The following is an 18,910-nucleotide window of genomic DNA, read 5'->3' as shown; positions in this document are numbered from 1 at the left end:
GTACCAAGCATATAACTTATTTTTCTCTTAAATTTACAGTCTTATTTCTAATTGTTTAAATAAATGGTGGCCCATGTTTAAAACAGTAATTAAATAGTTATAAATTATAATACATTTTCTTTTAAATAAAATTAAAGTTATAAAGTTACATTTCTTTGTTAATTAATAATATAAATTTCTTGTTAAACAATAATAAGTAATAATACAAGATATTTAATGCATAGTTAGATAAAATTAGCCTTTTGTTCTTGATTAACAATAATTTATTGCATCATATTAAAATATTTAGATTGTTATTAAATATCTACATAAAATATTTGAATTATTCCAGGATAGACAAGTTGTTTACGAGTTAATGATCTCGATCAGCTGTCCTGCCACTTTCCCAGTGACCTATTGAGGAGCGTGAGAATACCTACTTTTTTAAATTATATTTTCTCGACTATTTTTTAAAACTTATTTTGCTCAAACATGTCTAAGTCCGATAAGCATTCAAGTCTCACTCATCAAGATAAATTAACCAATTTAATTACAATGAGAAGTTCAATTAGGGGACAGATTACTAAATTTAAAAATTATTTAATTACAATTAATGCGCAAGAGGAAATTTCAAATATATCCCTTGCCGAGTTAAGTTTAAAGTTGAATAAATTTGAGAGTTTATCGTTGAAGTTTGATGAAATACAAAGTGAGATTGAGATTCTTAATTCTGAAAATTTGTCTGCGGAGCTTGATGAGCGTGAGACCTCTGAAAATAATATGATTTCAAACATAGCTATGGCTAAGTCCATACTTGATAGGCAAAATAATCTCGAGACCGAGCGACGAAACTCAATTGCTGTTGAGGCTCAGTGTTCTCACGACCATCGGGATCTAGGGTTTAAATTACCTCAAATTCAAATATCTAAATTTGATGGTGCATATTTCCGCTGGCTTGAATTTCGTGATACCTTTGAAAATCTAATTCACAACAATGATCGTATAAAACCTATACACAAATTTCATTATCTTATATCCTATCTGGAAGGGGATGCAGCCCGGATTATATCCAACCTGGAAGTGTCTTCGATTAACTATGCGAAGGCCTGGCAGCTTCTCGGAGATCGTTATAATAACAAAAGATTATTAATTAATCATCACTTAAGTGCTTTGTTTAATATACAAGCTCACACCCGAGAGTCTGAAAGGTCTTTACGCTTTTTGGTTGATCATGTGACTAAGAACTTACGTGCCTTGGCTAGCTTAGGCCAGCCGACTGATAGATGGGATATCTTGATAATTTTTATGTTGTCCTCTAAGCTTGACAGCCGGACTCTGATGAAGTGGGAGGAGTACCGTAACACTCTCGATGATGTCCCGACTTTGGATCAATTTCATAAATTTTTAATTGATCGTGCTGATGTCTTAGAGGCACTCAATCGTAATAAATATGATAATAATGTTAAATACTTACCAGTGATCTCACGGCCAGCGCCCTCTGCACCTACCTCTAGTAATAATAGTAACAATAATCATAAACGAAATAATCATACAAAATCATTTGTAGGTATTAATCAAAAAACAAAAGGCTCTTTAAATTCAAATCAAGTCAAGTCATTCACTTCTGTGTGTATTATATGCAGCGAAAATCATAAGGTTTTTGAATGTCCTATCTTTATTAAAAAGGGCATCCAAGAGAGGTTAGCAGACGTGACCAAATACAAATTGTGTGCCAATTGTCTCAGGCAAGGCCACCCAGTAAGCGAGTGCCGCTTCGGTCCGTGCCGAGAGTGTAAGCAAAAACACAATAGTTTGTTGCATGAATCTAAACAGAGTGTTGTCAATAATTCAGTTGTTGTAAGCTCAGTCTCGTCTGCGGCTAATGTTTCCAATTTAGGGTCCAATCAAGTACTTCTCTCCACAGCGGTTATCGAAGTAGTGAACCCTAGCACTAATAAAAAGGAAAAGGTCCGTGCCCTATTAGATTGCGGTAGCGAGTCCTCCTTTATCACGAAATCTTTAAAAGAAAGATTGTCATTAAAATCATACCCCAGTGACTGTCTAAAGGTCATAGGTATCGGTAATAATCACAACAATAACATAACTGAAAGCTGTATCGCTCAAATAAATTCATTAAATGATTCATTTAAAGTTAAGTTATCATGCTTTGTTCTAAAGGAGCTTACAAGTAATATACCTAAATGCGTGATAGATATTAAAGATCTTAATATTCCAAAAAATTTACCATTGGCAGATCCTGAATTTAATCACCCGGCTTCAATTGAAGTTTTAATTGGAGCAGACATTTTCTGGGACCTCTTGGGTAGTGAACACCACTCCTTGGGGCCTAAAAATCCTCATTTGCGAAATTCACGGTTAGGCTGGTTAATATCAGGTCCAATTAATGTAATAAATAACAAAAGGAGAATTCATTGTAATTTTAATGCAATATCTAAAAATAGTAATAAAGAAAACAATATTGAGAATTTGTTAGTTAAATTCTGGGAGGTTGAACAGGTTCCCAATAAACCATTTCTTACCCCAAGGGAGCAAGAATGCGAGAAACATTTCATGACTCACACTGTACGCTTGAGTAACGGCAGGTTTGAAGTCAAATTGCCTTTAACCGAATCTCCTGGTTGTCTCGGGGATTCGTATAATTTAGCGAAAAAACGTTTCTTAAACTTAGAACGCAAATTCAAGCGTAATCCGGCGTTAAAGTCTAAATATTCGGAATTTATTCGTGAATATGCCGAGTTAGGGCATCTCAGTGAGTCAGCAATTTTAAAACCTACCCCAGGTTATTTTTTATGTCACCACGCCGTGTTTAAAAATAGCGAATCCACTGCACTCCGCGTTGTATTCGACGGTTCCGCTGCCTCCTCCACCGGAGTGTCCTTAAACGACATTTTAATGACTGGGCCAAATGTTCAGGATTCTCTCTTTTCCATTCTCGTGAGGGCAAGGCAGTACCGGTTTATCTTGTCTGGCGACATCGAGAAGATGTACCGCCAGGTTCAAGTGAATACTGAAGACCGGGACTTGCAACTTGTTATTTGGAGAGGAGATGAGTCCGAGCCCCTTAGAACGCTACGACTAAATACTCTTACTTACGGCACCGCAAGCGCGAGTTATTTAAGCACTCGATGTCTGTCGCAGCTCGGGGAGGAGCAGCACGATCCGCTCATAAAAACTATAATACAAAAGGATTTTTATGTAGACGACCTTATTACAGGATCTAATGACGAAAACGAACTGCGGTACATACAAAGGTCAGTCGCGGAGGCTTTGAGATTAGGATGTTTTAATTTACGAAAATATAAGAGTAACTTACCTACTTTGTTCCTGGACTCAAGCATAAACATCCATGAAAATTTAACAATAAGTGAGTCCTCGAGCACTCTCGGACTGGGGTGGAGTCCTACGCATGACACGTTCAATTTTCCAACAAAAACTCCTCCTTCTGTTGAAAAAATTACTAAAAGATACATAATGTCAAATTCATTTAAAATTTTTGATCCCTTAGGTTTGATTAGCCCTTGCATAGTAAAGGCTAAAATTCTTTTACAAAAATTGTGGAAAGAAAAACTTGACTGGGACGAACCAGTCCCAGATATCATTAAAGAAGAGTGGAATAGTTTTGCTGACAACTTACCTTTTATTCGAGGTTTAAATATAACCAGGCCAGTTATATGTGACTCGCCTAAATCAATTGAAATGCATGTTTTCAGCGACGCCTCACAAGTCGCCTACGGCAGTTGCGTTTATATGAGGTCTGTTGCTGCAAACGGTGACGTCACTGTAAAACTTTTATGCAGTAAGTCTAAAATCTCACCTGTGAAGCCCACGACGATAGTACGTCTCGAGCTCTGTGCCGCACTGCTGGCTGCGAGGCTCAGCAAAGCTGTACTGGACTCGCTGCGTTACAAACCTGATCGCGTGCTTTACTGGTCTGACTCGAGCATAGTTCTGGCTTGGCTGAAAAATAATATAAAACAGTTAAAATCATTTGTGGCAAATCGTGTTACAGAAATATTAGAAATAACTTACCCATCAACTTGGCGGTACGTACCCACTGCTGAAAATCCGGCTGATTTGATCTCCCGTGGTGTAGATGCTTCTAGCCTGCAATCCCTGGATCTGTGGTGGTGCGGACCTAAATTTTTAGTTAAACATGAAAATCATTGGCCCGTGTTAAAATGCAATAAAAACATTGTAATTCCTGAAATAAAATCAAATACTGCTACTGTTGCGGAACCATTTATTAATTTTGAAAATTATTCTTCATTTAATCGACTTCAACGTTCCTTTGCTTATGTTCACAGATTCATTTATAATTCGAGAAACGCTAAAAATAAACGGCTGGGAAACTTAACCGTAGATGAGCTGAGCCAGTCATTCAACGGACTATGTGTAATAGCTCAGGTCGATTCTTTTCCCACAGAGTACGAAGCTCTTAGTAAAAATAAATTGTTAAGTCCCAAAGCTAAAATTTTATCGTTGTCACCTTTTATGAGCGAGAAGTTGATCCGAGTCGGTGGCAGAATCGATGCCTCTAATTACTCGTACGAAAAGAAACACCCCATTTTACTCCATGCATCCCATCGACTCACTAAACTTATATTTGTTCACGAGCACAACAAAAATATGCACGCGCCACCTCAATTGTTGTTGTCCCTAGTCAAGGAACGAGTGTGGCCTATAAATGGAAGGCGGCTCGCTCGGCGCACGGTAGACAACTGCACTCGCTGCCGACGCGTTAGCGGCAAAACTTTATGCCCTCTGATGGGTAATCTCCCAGCTCAGAGAATTAACCCAGATTTCCCTTTTATCTCCGTCGGTCTGGACTTCGCCGGTCCTTTTCAAATATTAAACCGTAAAGGTCGTGGCAGTAAACTCATAAAATGTTACCTTTGCTTATTTGTCTGCTTACGTTTCAAATGCGTCCACTTAGAGGCCGTAAGTGATTTGTCCAAAAATGCATTTATAATGACGCTTAGAAGGTTTATTGCACGAAGAGGTAAGCCAGCGGAAATATTTTGCGATAATGGTAGAAATTTTGTCGCCGCTGCCAAAGAGTTAGGGCAATTTTTAAAAACCAACCAGGAGTCTCTGTTTGACTTTGCCACTCAAGAAAGCATTAAATTTGTATTCTCACCAAGTCGAGCGCCACATTTCGGCGGGATCTGGGAAAGTGGCATTAAGTCCGCTAAATACCATTTAAAACGTGTCATGGGCAACAGTCATGTCACATTCGAAGAACTTTTAACTTTGTTTACGCAAGTGGAGGCGATACTTAACAGTCGCCCTTTATGTCCCATGTCATCATCCCCTGACGATCTCCTCTCCCTCTCCCCAGGACACTTCCTAATCGGAAGACCTTTGACTGCGCCGCCGACACAGGCGTGTGACAACCACAACGAGAACACCCTGCAACGATATGAACGCATAGAAAAAATGTATCAGCATTTTTGGCAAAGATGGCAGAGGGAATACATTTCAGAAATACAACAGCGAACCAAATGGAGAACCAACAAGGCCAAGCTGAACGTCGGTGATTTGGTTCTCATCCATGAAGACCACGTCCCTCCGCTGTGCTGGAGGCTTGGGCGAGTGACGCGTTTGTTCCCGGGTCCAGACGGCGTATCCAGGGTCGCGGACTTGTCCACCACTAGAGGCTGCGTACGGCGGCCACTTGTGCGCCTCTGTCCTCTACCAACTGCTGAAGATCTTCAAGGTTGAAAGAGCTTCCTTTCAACGAGGCGGGAGGATGTTGCCGCGCAAGGCAATTTAGTTCATATATTTTTTTATAGTAGTACCTAATTGTAGAATAATTGTAGTATATCTAATATTAATTAATTAGTTGTTATCTGTAGTTTGCATTATTTCTTGTAAAATTATTATCTGTAGTTCCTTTGTGGAATTTCATTGTCTTTTGCATAATCTTGTATTATCTATAACTTTTTCCGGCCCTTCCTAATTTAACTTCTCACGCTGTCACATCGCATTAAAAGCAAAAATTAAAATTTAAAAGTATATTGAGTTTTAATTATCAAATTAAGGCTCCATTATGTATCAAATACAACATGTATGCGCTAATTTGTACTATAATCGATATTTAACGAAATCAATGAAACATACTATCGGTTTGTCGTCTTCATACTAGATGGCGGTGGTTGTACTTTAAATCACGCTAACGTTACGACAATCTTAAAACATATGATAAAGGATGGTTTGGTGGTTTGGTGGTTTGGTGGTTTGGTGGTTTGGTGGTTTGGTGGTTTGGTGGTTTGGTGGTTTGGTGGTTTGGTGGTTTGGTGGTTTGGTGGTTTGGTGGTTTGGTGGTTTGGTGGTTTGGTGGTTTGGTGGTTTGGTGGTTTGGTGGTTTCGGTTAGGTTTCGGTTAGGTTTCGGTTAGGTTTCGGTTAGGTTTCGGTTAGGTTTCGGTTAGGTTTCGGTTAGGTTTCGGTTAGGTTTCGGTTAGGTTTCGGTTAGGTTTCGGTTAGGTTTCGGTTAGGTTTCGGTTAGGTTTCGGTTAGGTTTCGGTTAGGTTTCGGTTAGGTTTCGGTTAGGTTTCGGTTAGGTTTCGGTTAGGTTTCGGTTAGGTTTCGGTTAGGTTTCGGTTAGGTTTCGGTTAGGTTTCGGTTAGGTTTCGGTTAGGTTTCGGTTAGGTTTCGGTTAGGTTTCGGTTAGGTTTCGGTTAGGTTTCGGTTAGGTTTCGGTTAGGTTTCGGTTAGGTTTCGGTTAGGTTTCGGTTAGGTTTCGGTTAGGTTTCGGTTAGGTTTCGGTTAGGTTTCGGTTAGGTTTCGGTTAGGTTTCGGTTAGGTTTCGGTTAGGTTTCGGTTAGGTTTCGGTTAGGTTTCGGTTAGGTTTCGGTTAGGTTTCGGTTAGGTTTCGGTTAGGTTTCGGTTAGGTTTCGGTTAGGTTTCGGTTAGGTTTCGGTTAGGTTTCGGTTAGGTTTCGGTTAGGTTTCGGTTAGGTTTCGGTTAGGTTTCGGTTAGGTTTCGGTTAGGTTTCGGTTAGGTTTCGGTTAGGTTTCGGTTAGGTTTCGGTTAGGTTTCGGTTAGGTTTCGGTTAGGTTTCGGTTAGGTTTCGGTTAGGTTTCGGTTAGGTTTCGGTTAGGTTTCGGTTAGGTTTCGGTTAGGTTTCGGTTAGGTTTCGGTTAGGTTTCGGTTAGGTTTCGGTTAGGTTTCGGTTAGGTTTCGGTTAGGTTTCGGTTAGGTTTCGGTTAGGTTTCGGTTAGGTTTCGGTTAGGTTTCGGTTAGGTTTCGGTTAGGTTTCGGTTAGGTTTCGGTTAGGTTTCGGTTAGGTTTCGGTTAGGTTTCGGTTAGGTTTCGGTTAGGTTTCGGTTAGGTTTCGGTTAGGTTTCGGTTAGGTTTCGGTTAGGTTTCGGTTAGGTTTCGGTTAGGTTTCGGTTAGGTTTCGGTTAGGTTTCGGTTAGGTTTCGGTTAGGTTTCGGTTAGGTTTCGGTTAGGTTTCGGTTAGGTTTCGGTTAGGTTTCGGTTAGGTTTCGGTTAGGTTTCGGTTAGGTTTCGGTTAGGTTTCGGTTAGGTTTCGGTTAGGTTTCGGTTAGGTTTCGGTTAGGTTTCGGTTAGGTTTCGGTTAGGTTTCGGTTAGGTTTCGGTTAGGTTTCGGTTAGGTTTCGGTTAGGTTTCGGTTAGGTTTCGGTTAGGTTTCGGTTAGGTTTCGGTTAGGTTTCGGTTAGGTTTCGGTTAGGTTTCGGTTAGGTTTCGGTTAGGTTTCGGTTAGGTTCGGTTAGGTTAGGTTAGGTTAGGTTAGGTTAGGTTAGGTTAGGTTAGGTTCCCGGGCCTTTGGAGCCTAGGCCCCAGACTTAGGTCTGGGACCTAGGCTCCAAGGGGAGGAGTTCCTGGACTTCTACCTGGGCGCGTCCCCCGTTTGGCGGATAGGGGAGTGCTGCCGCAGTCGAATGACTGCAGGCGGTAGGGGTCTACGGACCCCCGCGGACCAACACCAGGCGAGGCGTCCGGGTCCCGCTCTGGTCTTGTACTGGAGTGGTCCCGTGATCGCACATTGCGCCACGAGGGAGCGCGGAGCTTGCGTGGAATGGCCTAGCCTTTCATGCGGCGCCGGAAGAGAGGGCGCGGAGTGGGATGTGGACCTTGGCGGTCCCCCCGGCACTAGAGGGCGGGGTGAGCGTTATTTATTTATTTATTTATTATTTTTATTTATTTATTTTATCATCATCGCTCGCCCCCCTTGGTGATTTGGTGAGTGTGGCGCTGCGAAGGCGCGGAGAAGCGGGGTGGGGATTTTCCCCCCTGCTCCCAGTGGACGGGCGACCTCGGCGGCGGTGACCCCGCCGTCGGGTAGAGTGGGCGGGTTTCCCGTCCGCTCTACGCCTCATAAGCTCGTAACCCCGTGCGAGGTGTCGTGGTCATGTCTCGCGGCTTCGTGCGGGACCGAGGGGTCTTGCCTTAACCGGCCGGATCTAGAGGAAGAAGACCTCTATAAAAATTACCCCGAATCCTAAGCGGCGACACAGCGCGAAGGGATGCGTGGCCGATGGGAGGTTCGGTCTAACTGTGTCATCCCCTAAACATGGATACGTGCATTAAAACATTATTAACCCAGGAGGGTACCGGCGCCTCAGGCAATGGAGAATCCCTTCGCGCTTCGGCGCGCAGCCCTGTCGAATCTGGGATGGGCAAATCACGTGTTTGTGTTTCGGAGCTTTCCGGTTCCGACGAGAGGCCCGAGAAGGGCGGAGTTGAGGTAGTGCCCGAGAAGGGCGGAGTGGACGTAGTGCCCGAGAAGGGCGGTGAAGACGCTGGGCCCGAGAAGGGCGGAGTTACTGGCGGGGTGAGACAGCCGCGAGTTGTCCTCACGCGTGTGGACAGCGTCGGCTCTCTCTCCTCGGTCGACGGGAGGTTTTGGGGGGCGGGATCAGATTCCGACGACAACATGTCGTTGGGATCTTCCCGCCGCCGAAAGCCCTTTAGAAAGAGGATCCTCTCTCCGGGCTCCTCGGAGGAGGAAAATGAGAGGAAAAGGGCGACGCCTGGCAGAGGCCGAGGTCGACCGGCTACAACCGGCCAATACGTCAGACTGGCCGAAGCCAAACGTCGCCTTAACGACGAAAAGGAGCGGGAGCGTAAAATCCAGGCGGAGAGCGAGGTGGCCGATATGGCGCGGGCGGTCCAATCCAGGACAAGCTCGCGTCAGTCGGACATGTCGCTCAGCGACGACGCCCAAAGGCAAGGAGACGCGCTTTTTCGAGCGGAAGGTTACCTTGAGCTTCTGCAAAAGGTGACCGGAAGCTCGAGAAACCTCAAGGGCACTTATATCAAGGCCCTTAAACAAGTGCGCAAAGGTATGAAGGAGGTGGTGGAGGAACTCGCCAATCGCAACGCGACTGACGAGGGCGTCCACCTCAGGGCGTTGGTTGCCGAACTTCGAAAGGAGAAGGAGGAGTGGAGGTCGAAGTTCAATGCCCTGGAAGAAAAGATGGAGAGGTTTATGCTGTCGCAGACTGCGGCGCATAAACCTCAGCATCCCGTTGACTGGGATGAACGCGAGCGCTCTCTCGCGTCCAAACTGAGCGACATGCTCAACGCCTCGATCGACGCCAAGATCGAGGCGTTGAGCGACCGGCTCTTACCGGCCAAAGCGCAGCGTGTCGCTCTGGACGCGAGGAAGGACAGAGAGGCCCCGGCTTCCGAGCCGGCCGACCAGGCGGCGGTCACGACGTTGACCCCGCCAGCGAATCCGGCTCCGAAGAGGGGGAAGCCAAACGGACGGGAGAGAAAGAAAAAGAAGGGTAAGACCGCGAACGCGGTCGAGACTCCGGCGGCAGCGCCGAAACCTGACGCGAAACCGGCGCCCGCGACTCCTGCCGTGCGGGAGACCTGGTCTACCGTCATCGGACGGAAGGCCGGGAAGCCAGGCAAGGCTGCGGCTGCGGCTGCTTCGAAAGAAGCGAAGCCGAAAAAGAAGTTGCGTGCGCCGTCTTCGGCGGCGGTTTCGATAACGCTGCAGCCGGAGGCGAAGGACAGAGGCGTCACGTACGCCTCTGTAATCAAGGAGGCCCGCAGCAAGATAGACCTCGATGGTCTGGGAATCCAAACGCTCAAGATCCGAACGGGCGCGACGGGTTCCCGGATCATCGAGGTCCCTGGAGCGGAGAAAGGCGAGAAGGCCGACCTTCTCGCCTCGAAATTGCGGGAAGTCCTCGGCACGGAAGCCGTCAGAGTGCAGCGGCCTTCGAAGAGGGTCGAGCTGCGGGTCATGGGGCTCGACGACTCCGTCACCGCCGAGGAGGTCACCCGAGCACTGGCCGCGGAGGGTGGGTGTCAGCCGGACGACGTGAAGGCTGGCTCCCTCGCCCCCAACGGCTCGCTCTGGGTGAGCTGCCCGGTGGTCGCGGCGAGAAAAGTCGCCCGTGAAGGACGATTGCGCGTCGGCTGGACCACGGCGAGGGTCCGGCTGCTCGAACCGAGGCCGCTGAGGTGCTTCCGGTGCCAGGAGACGGGGCACGTCGGCGCGAAGTGCACTCGCGAAGTGGACCGCAGCGGCGCCTGCTACCGCTGTGGCGAGTCGGGCCACAGACTTCGCGAGTGCAAAGCCGAGCCGAAGTGCGCCATATGTGCGGCGGCCGACCGGCCCGCCAACCACAAAATTGGCGACAGGAGGTGCCCCGACTACAACAAGAAAAAGGGAAAGACCAACAAGAGTGGCAGGCGCAAAGACAGGCCCGTAAAGGCTACCGTCGTCGACGCGCCGGCTGCTAAGCCAGTGGAGGATTTAATGGACGCCGATAATTAATGGCGTCCATTAAGTTCTTGCAGGCCAATCTGAACCACTGTGCCAGAGCTCAAGATCTGCTGATCGAGAGCATGGCACAGTGGGCATTAAGATTGCGATAGTGGCGGAGCCCTACGCGGTCCCCGATCGCGGCGATTGGCTCGGCGACCTGGACGGGTCGGTCGCGGTGATCGCTCCGGCCTCTGCGGGCTTCGTGGACGTCCGGAGGGGGAGCGGATACGCACTCGGTACGATGGACGGAGTGGCCGTCATCGGCGTGTACGCTCCCCCGAGCCGGAGTCTCGCCGACTTCGAGGCAATGCTCGCGGAGATCGGGGCGTCGATCGCTCGGCGGCCGCACCGTGCCGTTCTGGTCGCCGGCGACTTCAACGCCAGGTCGGTGACCTGGGGGGCTCCGGCGACTGACGCGAGGGGCGCGATCATGGAGGAATGGGCGGTGGCAACGGGTCTCACGTTGCTGAACCGGGGCACGAGGAACACCTGCGTGCGAAGGAGCGGTGGGTCCATTGTGGACGTGACTTTCGCGTCCCGAAACCTCCACAACCGCGTCCGGGGTTGGAGAGTCTTGACCGACGTCGAGACCCTCTCCGACCACCGGTACATTCGGTTCGACGTCTCCTCGTCGCGTTCGAACGCGTCCGACTCGAGCGTTCCGATCGGCACCGGCCCGCGCTGGGTGCTGAGTCGGATGGATGCGGAGATCGCCGTGGAGGCTGCGATAGTGGAGGAATGGATCCGCCGACCTTCGGAACCGGCCCTTTCCGTCGACGAGGAAGCAGAGGGCATCCGCGAATCGCTTGCGCGGATCTGCGACGCGGCGATGCCGAGGGCGAAGCCGTTCCCGCCGAGGCGGCACTTGTACTGGTGGCGTCCGGAGCTCCGCGACTTGCGCGAAGCCTGCGTGAGATCGCGCCGCCGATTCACCAACTACAGGCGGAGGCGAAGAAGGGACCAGGTCGCAGAGGACGGCCTGTACGACTCCTACCGGTCGGCCTGCAAAGCGCTGCAGGCGGGCATTGCACGCGCTAAGGAATCGTGCTGGGACGAGTGGCTGCGAACTCTGGACGGAGACCCGTGGGGCAGGCCGTACCGGGCGGTGCGGAAGAAGCTCCGTCCGTGGGCACCTCCTCTGACCACGAGTTTACAGCCGCAAATCTTGCAGCGCGTAGTCGAGTCCCTCTTCCCTCATAGGAACGAGTGGAGCCCACCGGCTATGGGTGTCGCGGAGCCGCGTCTCGCGGAGAGCGGGATCCCCCCTGTGACCGAGGCGGAGCTCGGTGCGGCCGTCGCGAGGCTCAAATCGAAGCGCACCGCACCGGGCCCGGACGGCGTGCCGGGAAAGGTGCTGAGCCTCGCGACGGGTAGCATGGGTGGCAGAATTCGGGCCCTGTTCGACAGGTGCCTGGAGCAGGGCCGGTTTCCCCAGGTGTGGAAGACGGGCAGGCTCGTCCTGGTGAAGAAGGACGGACGGTCGGCCGAACAGCCTTCGGCCTATCGACCGATCGTGCTCCTCGACGAGATCAGTAAGGTGTTCGAGCGCGTCCTGGCGACTCGAATTCTCGAGTCGATGAACCCGGGATTGCACGAGGCGCAGTATGGGTTTCGTCGGGGGCGGTCGACCGTTGCGGCCATCGCCCACCTCAGGGACCTCGCTGAATCGGCGGTCTCCCGGGGTGGAGTGTTGTGGGCGGTCTCGCTGGACGTGACCAACGCGTTCAACTCTCTGCCCTGGGAGACGGTGAGGGTGGCGCTGGGTTACCACGGCATCTCGCGCTACTTGCGTAGGCTCATCGGAGCTTACTTTGCGGGAAGGGCAGTAGAGTTCCCGATAGGCGGCGGCGGTCTGTCGAGGCGGTCCATGTCGTGCGGCGTTCCGCAGGGTTCGGTCCTCGGACCGCTCCTGTGGAACATCGGCTACGACTGGGTGCTCCGCGGTGCCACGTTGCCGGGAGTGTCGGTCATCTGCTACGCAGACGACACTCTCGTCACCGTCCGCGCCGGCGGGCACCGCGAGGCGGGCCGCCTCGCCACGGCCGGCGTCGCGCAAGTGGTGGCCAGAATTCGGGCTCTCGGGCTGGAGGTCGCCTTGCAGAAGACGGAGGTCCTGGCCTTTCACGGGCCGAGGGCCGCTCCTCCGCCCGGGACGTCGATAGTCGTCGGGGGTACTTCGATCGCCGTCGGGTCGACGATGAAGTACCTGGGCATCGTTCTCGACGGTCGCTGGAAGTTCGACGAACACTTCCGGCGGCTGACCCCGAAGCTTCTGGCCGCCGCAGGAGCGCTCGGGAGTCTACTGCCCAACCTAGAAGGGCCCGCCGACAAATGCAGACGCCTCTTCGTGGGCGTCGTGCGTTCGATGGCGTTGTATGGCGCTCCGATTTGGGCGGGTGCTCTCTGCGCGCGGAACGTGTCGCTAATTCGCAGGCCGCACCGCGCTATCGCGCTGCGGGCTGCGAGGGCGTACCGCACGGTGTCCTACACCGCATCGTGTCTCCTCGCCGGCAGCCCCCCGTGGGAACTGGAGGCCGAAGCTCTCGCGTCGGTCTTCTGGCGCGTGACGGAAGCGCGCCTGAGGGAGGAACCGCCTCGTCCGCAAGAGGTCGTGCGATGGAGGAGAGAAGCTCGCGACGGCCTCTTCCGGAAGTGGTCGGAGAATCTCGAGGACCCGAACGTAATTACGAGTCGGGGGCTGGTGGCGGCGATTCGGCCCGTTCTGCGCGGCTGGGTCGATAGGCGACACGGTGCGATGTCGTTCCACTTGGCGCAGATGCTGACCGGGCACGGCTGCTTCGGTCGCTATCTGTGCCGAGCGCTGGGGCGGGAGCCGACGTCGGAATGTCACCATTGCGACGCCGGCGCCGAGGACACGGCGGAGCACACGCGCGCGGTCTGCCCGGCGTGGTGCGAAGAGCGCGCCGCCCTGTCGGCGGCCATCGGAGCGGATCTCTCGCTGCCGGCCGTGGTCTCGGCCATGGTCGGCAGCGAGGAGAACTGGAGCGCCGTCTCCTCCTTCTGCAGCGCCGTGATGCTGCGGAAGGAGGCGGCGGAGCGGGAGCGGGAACGGGATCCGAACTCGCTTCCGTCTCGTCGCGGTAGACGCGGTCGGCGGCGCAGGGCCTACCTGGCCAACCTGCAGCCGCCGCCCCCGTAGTTTGGATCAGCGGGCGATAGGTCGGGGGATCTATCGACCGCATCGCACGATCCCGAGGAGGACGGAGAGAGGCGATCTTATGTGTTCAAGGGATCCTCTCTCGGGTCGCTGTCGCTTTTGCGGCGACGACGACGGGCCCTAGTCTGGGCAGGCGCCGGCGGGATCGCGAAAGAGCTTTGTGTCCTCGCGATCTCGCCACAAGCGCATAGGCGGAACACACGTGTGGTTTTTGTTCAGTAAGAGTCTGACTCCCCTCCGAGCCCCCCCAACCGGAGGGTGTCCATGAAGGATTTTCCACACGTAAAAAAAAAAAAAAAAAAAAAAAAAAAAGGTTCCCAGGCCCCAGACCTAGGTCTGGGAGGAGTTCCTGGTCTTCTACCTGGGCGCGTCCCCCGTTTGGCGGATAGGGGAGTGCCGCCTGCGTTGCCGCGATGCGCAGGCGGTAGGGGTCCTCGGACCCCCGCGGACCAAAACCAGGGGGTAGGGCGCGAAAGCGCATCGGAGTGCCGGGGCGCTCTGGGAGGTGGACGGGGTGGGCGGGTTCGCTCGCCCGCCCTGAGGCGCTGAGGCGCGGGGTGCTGGCCGGGTTGTGCTGGCTCCCTGGAGCTTGCTCGGTTGCTGGTGCAACCCGGCGGACGTGTTGCGTGAGAGTCGGGCTGTGCTGACTCCCTGGAGCTTCGGCTCGGTTGTCGGTGCAGTTCGGCGGAGCCGTAGGGTGGTTGCCGGGTCGCGCTGGGCTCCCTGGAGCTTGCTCGGTTGTTCGGTGCGATCCTGGCGTTGGAGGTGGGGCTTTTCGCCTAGCCGGGAGGGACAGGGCGGGTGGGTCCGGGCGGTCTGGCTCGCTCGTCCTGTGGCGCTGGGGCGCGGTATGCTGGCCGGGTTGTGCTGGCTCCCTTGAGCTTGCTCGGTTGCTGGTGCAATCCGGCGGACCAGTTGCGGGAGGGCCGGCTGTGCTGGCTCCCTTGAGCTTTTGCTCGGTTGTCGGTGCAGTCCGGTGGACCCGTGGGGTAGTTGCGGGTTCGAGCTTGGCTCACTCGCTGGGGTGGCACTGCGATGCGGTGCGGGGAGAGGAGGACGGGTCGAGCGAGCGAACTCGATATAGCGACGAGTTCGCTCGCTCGCCCCGTGGCGCGCATGCGCGCGGGTAGGTGCACTCCGGGTACTGCTCTGCCCAGAGCGGACTTGTGAGTGCAGGCGCCGCGAGGGCGCGGAGACGTGGGGGTTGGTTTTACCTTCCCCTGCGCTGGGGACGGGGTGGGTGGGCTCGCTTGCCCGCCTCGGGGGGGGTGGTGCTCAGGCGCTTTCCCTTGCGCCGTCCCGGCCTGTGTTGACTCGCGTTGGCACTGTCCGGGCGGTGCGGGGCAGCCTGAGCGCCAGGCAGAGGGCGGTCGAGTTTTCGGCCAACTTCTGCCCGGGTTGGTGCGCGCGGTGCCACCGCGTGCCACCCACTAGGAACGGGATGGGCCCGCAAGGGCAACGCCGCCGGAGTTTGCAGAAGAATTTTCTTGATTCCTGCGACTTCGGCAATGGCGAGGGAGTGGCGCCGCTGGTTTTTACTGAGTAGTCTGGCTTGCCGGGAGTCTCAGACTTCCGTCGCCTTCGGGCGGCGGGGGTGCGTAAATGCATTTTCCAGCGTAAAAAAAAAAAAAAAAAAAAAAAAAAAAGGTTAGGTTAGGTTAGGTTAGGTTGGGGTGCTTGTCGGTGACCTCCTCGTGGTGCACCCTGGGCAACGGGACGGGCAGCAGTATCACAATCGCGGCACTGCTGCCCGTCGCGGCTGACGACCGACGCGTGTGGGGATGCATTCCGGCGCTCTACATTAGAGTTGTCCCGTGAGCGCATCGGGTGGCACAGCGCTCGCGCACTGTGTCACCACGGGGGGGTGGATGGGTTCGGCGTGCGCTTACCCCGCCGTCGGACAGAGTGGGCAGGAGTCCTGTTCGCTCACCGTCCTATTATCGTAATCCCGTTGTGGTGTCGTGGTCATGTCTCGCGGCCACGAACGGGACCGAGGGTCTTGCCTTAACCGGCCGGACCGCGAGGAAGAAAACCTCTATAAAAAATTACCCCGAACCCCAAGCGGCGACGCAGCGCGAGGGGATGCATGGCTGATGGGTAGTTCAGTCTCTACTGCGATCCCCTGCTCTGCAGCCCCGCCGAGGCCAGAGTGGCGTTACGCGAGGCTTGCCCAGGTACAGGGGGTGTTACCTCGGGCTGACCACCTTTTCCCCCTTACTCGTGGGAACAGTTATGGAATACAAAAAATCAACAATTTTAAATGATGATGGTGTGGAGATTGACGAGAGGCCCGAGAAGGGCGGAGTAGAGGAGAGGCCCGAGAAGGGTGGAGTTAGTTCGGGAGGGGAGCTATCTGACGTCGGCATGAGGTCGTGGTCACCGTGCGACTCCGACTCGTCTCGCGCTCGGCTCTGGAAGCGGAAGCGCGATAGGGAAGAAGACACGTCAGATGACACTGATGATAAGTCCACGGCAGGAAAGTGTCACACGGCGCGCAGGGGTCGTGGTCGACCGCCCACGACAGGGCAATATGTTGGCCTCGCCAAGGCCAAGGCCGACTACCTCAAGCAGTGCGAGAGGGAACTCGAGCTTGAGGCCGAAAGCGAGGCCATTGAGATCTCAAAGAGAGTGAGAGCTTCGCGATCCAACATAATTTCGGAAGGTGGGACGATTTCGGGAGAATGCTCGATAATAGATCTGCATCGGAAGGCCCAGGAATACGTCGAGGCCATTCTTACCGTCACTAAGATATCAAAGAACTTGAAGGGGACGAGCAAGAAAGCTCTGAATGAGTCCGCCGAGGGTATAGGCGAAGTACTCGGCGCCCTATACCACCGAACGACAAATGACGAGGTCAGGCAGCTGCGGGAGGCCAACGAGCGCCTAGAAGCGGAGAACGTACAGCTCCGCTCGGAGATCTCCGAGCTGCGACAAAGTGTAGCCGACATCAGGCGTGAGCTGGGCTCGACGTCCACTCCAGCCCCTCCCGCGAATGAAAACGGACTGATCGACCGCATAATGGCAGGGGTGGGCGCCATGCTCGACTCCCGCCTGGCGAAGTTGGAGGAGTCTGGCAGACTCCTGCCTGAAGCGCCTGAAGCGCGAAAAGGACCACCGGCGGCTTCGAAGAAGATCGCAACGTCGCCGCCGCAGACAGGGGTCACAACGCTGACTCCGCCAGCGAACCCGGCCCCAAAGTCTGCAAGTCAGTCTGCCAAGAAGAAGAAAAAGAAGAAGAAGGCGGTTGCGGCTACCCAAGTCGCTGCGCCCAACGAACCTCGCCCCCTACCACCTGCTCCGGCCGCTCTGACGGAGGGGTGGAATGTGGTGGCGAGGAAAGGAAGAAAGGCGGGGCCGCCCAAAAACCAGCCCCAGCCCCAGAACAAAGGTGGGCCGGCTAAAAAGCCAAAGACGCCGAAGCTGCGATTGCCGCGATCGGCGGCGGTGCAGCTGACGCTGCTGCCGGGCAGCACGAGGACCTACGCGGAGGTCCTCGGTGCCATAAAGGCTGACGGCCTTATAGCGAGCATGGGCGTCGAGACTCGCTATAGGGTCTCTCAGACCGGCGCGCGAAGGTTCGAGCTGCCCGGCACCGGCAATAAGGAGAAGGCCGAGGAGCTAGCCCGGCGCATCAAGGCGGTCGTCGGTGAGGACGTGGCGGTCACCCGCCCGGAGAAGTGCGCCGACCTGCGGGTGGCCGGGTTAGACGACTCGGTCACTCCCCAGGAGCTGGCCGGCGTGATCGCCAAGGCGGGAGGATGCGCCGAGGAATCGATAAAAGTGGGCGAAGTACGGCAAAACTTCGCCGGCATCGGGACAGCGTGGGTTCGCCTGCCAGTAGAGGCGGCGAAGAAAGTGGTCGACGGGCGCCGCCTACTCGTCGGGTTCGTGTCGGCGAGTGTGACCCTACTCAAGACGAGACCGCAACAATGCTATCGCTGCCACGAGGTTGGGCACGTGGCAGCGAAGTGTGACAAGGGAGTGGACCGCAGCGGACAGTGCTACCGCTGCGGCAAGGAGGGGCACATTCGCCGGCAGTGTACTGCCGAAGCTTGCTGTCCCATATGCCAGGCGGAGAAAAAACCGGCTGGGCACAGCCTAGTTGCGTGCCCTCGCAATAAAGCGGGAAGGAGGAAGAAGGCGGCGCCCAAAAATAAAACCCGCGCGCCGCCTGCCAACAGAGCTGGGGAGGTGACAATGGACACCCAATTGTAATATGGCATTTAAGGTGCTCCAAGCCAACTTGAACCACTGTGCCAGGGCCCAGGACCTCCTCGTCCAGAGCCTGGTACAGTGGTCCGTGCGGGCGGCGGTGGTGGCCGAGCCGTACTCGGTCCCGCCGAGGGATAGTTGGATCGGCGATCGCGACGGGGTGGTGGCCATCGTGACCCAGGTCGCCGCGGGCGCCCCGCCCCTTACGAACATTGTGAGGGGCTCGGGTTGCGTCGCGGCACTGCTGGGGGAGGTGGCCATCGTCGGGGCGTATTTTTCCCCGAACAAGTCGGTCGCCGAGTTCGAGGCGTTTCTCGACAGGACCGAGTCGATTCTGCGTAGGTTTTATCCGGCGGAAGTGCTCGTGCTGGGCGACTTCAATGCGAAGTCACGTCTGTGGGGGTGTCCTGCCACAGATGTGCGGGGGGCGATTCTGGAGGAGTGGCTCGTTGCCACCGGCCTGACCGTCCTCAATCGCGGGACGGCCAACACGTGCGTGCGCAGGTCGGGCGGCTCGATCGTGGACGTGTCGTTTGCGAGCCCCGGCCTCGCGCGCCGCGTTCGGGACTGGCGAGTGCTGGACGACGTGGAGACTCTCTCGGATCATCGTTACATCCGCTTCGAGATCTCCGCTCGTCCGGCGGTGCCGCCAAGCACCAGCCGCGCCCCGGCGGAGGAGGGTCCTCGGTGGCAGCTGAAGCGTCTCGACCGGGAGCGACTCGACGAAGCGGCGATAGTGGCGTCGTGTCAGCCGCGCGTCGACGGTTCA

At 54.1% G+C, this 18,910-nt stretch overlaps 3 protein-coding genes across 3 annotated transcripts; all 3 read left to right on the top strand.

Moving 5' to 3' along the window:
• Nucleotides 1-471: 471 nt before the first annotated feature.
• LOC123656518 lies at nucleotides 472-4,742 on the top strand. Its single transcript, XM_045592187.1, has 3 exons — nucleotides 472-2,354; nucleotides 2,526-4,043; nucleotides 4,661-4,742. The coding sequence occupies exons 1-3, from the start codon at nucleotides 472-474 to the stop codon at nucleotides 4,740-4,742; spliced, it is 3,483 nt and encodes a 1,160-aa protein (XP_045448143.1).
• A 57-nt stretch (nucleotides 4,743-4,799) lies between these two features.
• Nucleotides 4,800-6,015, top strand: LOC123656337. Its single transcript, XM_045592033.1, has one exon. It carries the CDS (start codon nucleotides 4,969-4,971, stop codon nucleotides 5,719-5,721), a length of 753 nt encoding a protein of 250 aa, XP_045447989.1. The 5' UTR covers nucleotides 4,800-4,968; the 3' UTR covers nucleotides 5,722-6,015.
• Nucleotides 6,016-16,293: 10,278 nt separating this feature from the next.
• On the top strand, nucleotides 16,294-18,144 carry LOC123656517. Its single transcript, XM_045592186.1, has one exon. The coding sequence runs from the start codon at nucleotides 16,294-16,296 to the stop codon at nucleotides 18,142-18,144; it is 1,851 nt and encodes a 616-aa protein (XP_045448142.1).
• Nucleotides 18,145-18,910: the final 766 nt, after the last annotated feature.

This window comes from Melitaea cinxia, chromosome 9 (assembly GCF_905220565.1).
Source record: "Melitaea cinxia chromosome 9, ilMelCinx1.1, whole genome shotgun sequence".
NCBI lineage: Eukaryota > Metazoa > Arthropoda > Insecta > Lepidoptera > Nymphalidae > Melitaea > Melitaea cinxia.
Note: the sequence above shows the minus strand (reverse complement) of the source record. Positions and strands in the feature narration are given on the sequence as shown.

Excerpts from the sequence above, each read along its gene's own strand:
- LOC123656518 (XM_045592187.1), top strand. The coding sequence starts at position 472 with ATGTCTAAGTCCGATAAGCATTCAAGTCTCACTCATCAAGATAAATTA. Across the intron at positions 2,355-2,525 it reads CCTCATTTGCGAAATTCACG|GGAGCAAGAATGCGAGAAAC; the intron begins GTTAGGCTGGTT and ends TCTTACCCCAAG. Across the intron at positions 4,044-4,660 it reads ACTTACCCATCAACTTGGCG|TCAAGGAACGAGTGTGGCCT; the intron begins GTACGTACCCAC and ends TGTTGTCCCTAG.
- LOC123656337 (XM_045592033.1), top strand. The coding sequence starts at position 4,969 with ATGACGCTTAGAAGGTTTATTGCACGAAGAGGTAAGCCAGCGGAAATA.
- LOC123656517 (XM_045592186.1), top strand. The coding sequence starts at position 16,294 with ATGAGGTCGTGGTCACCGTGCGACTCCGACTCGTCTCGCGCTCGGCTC.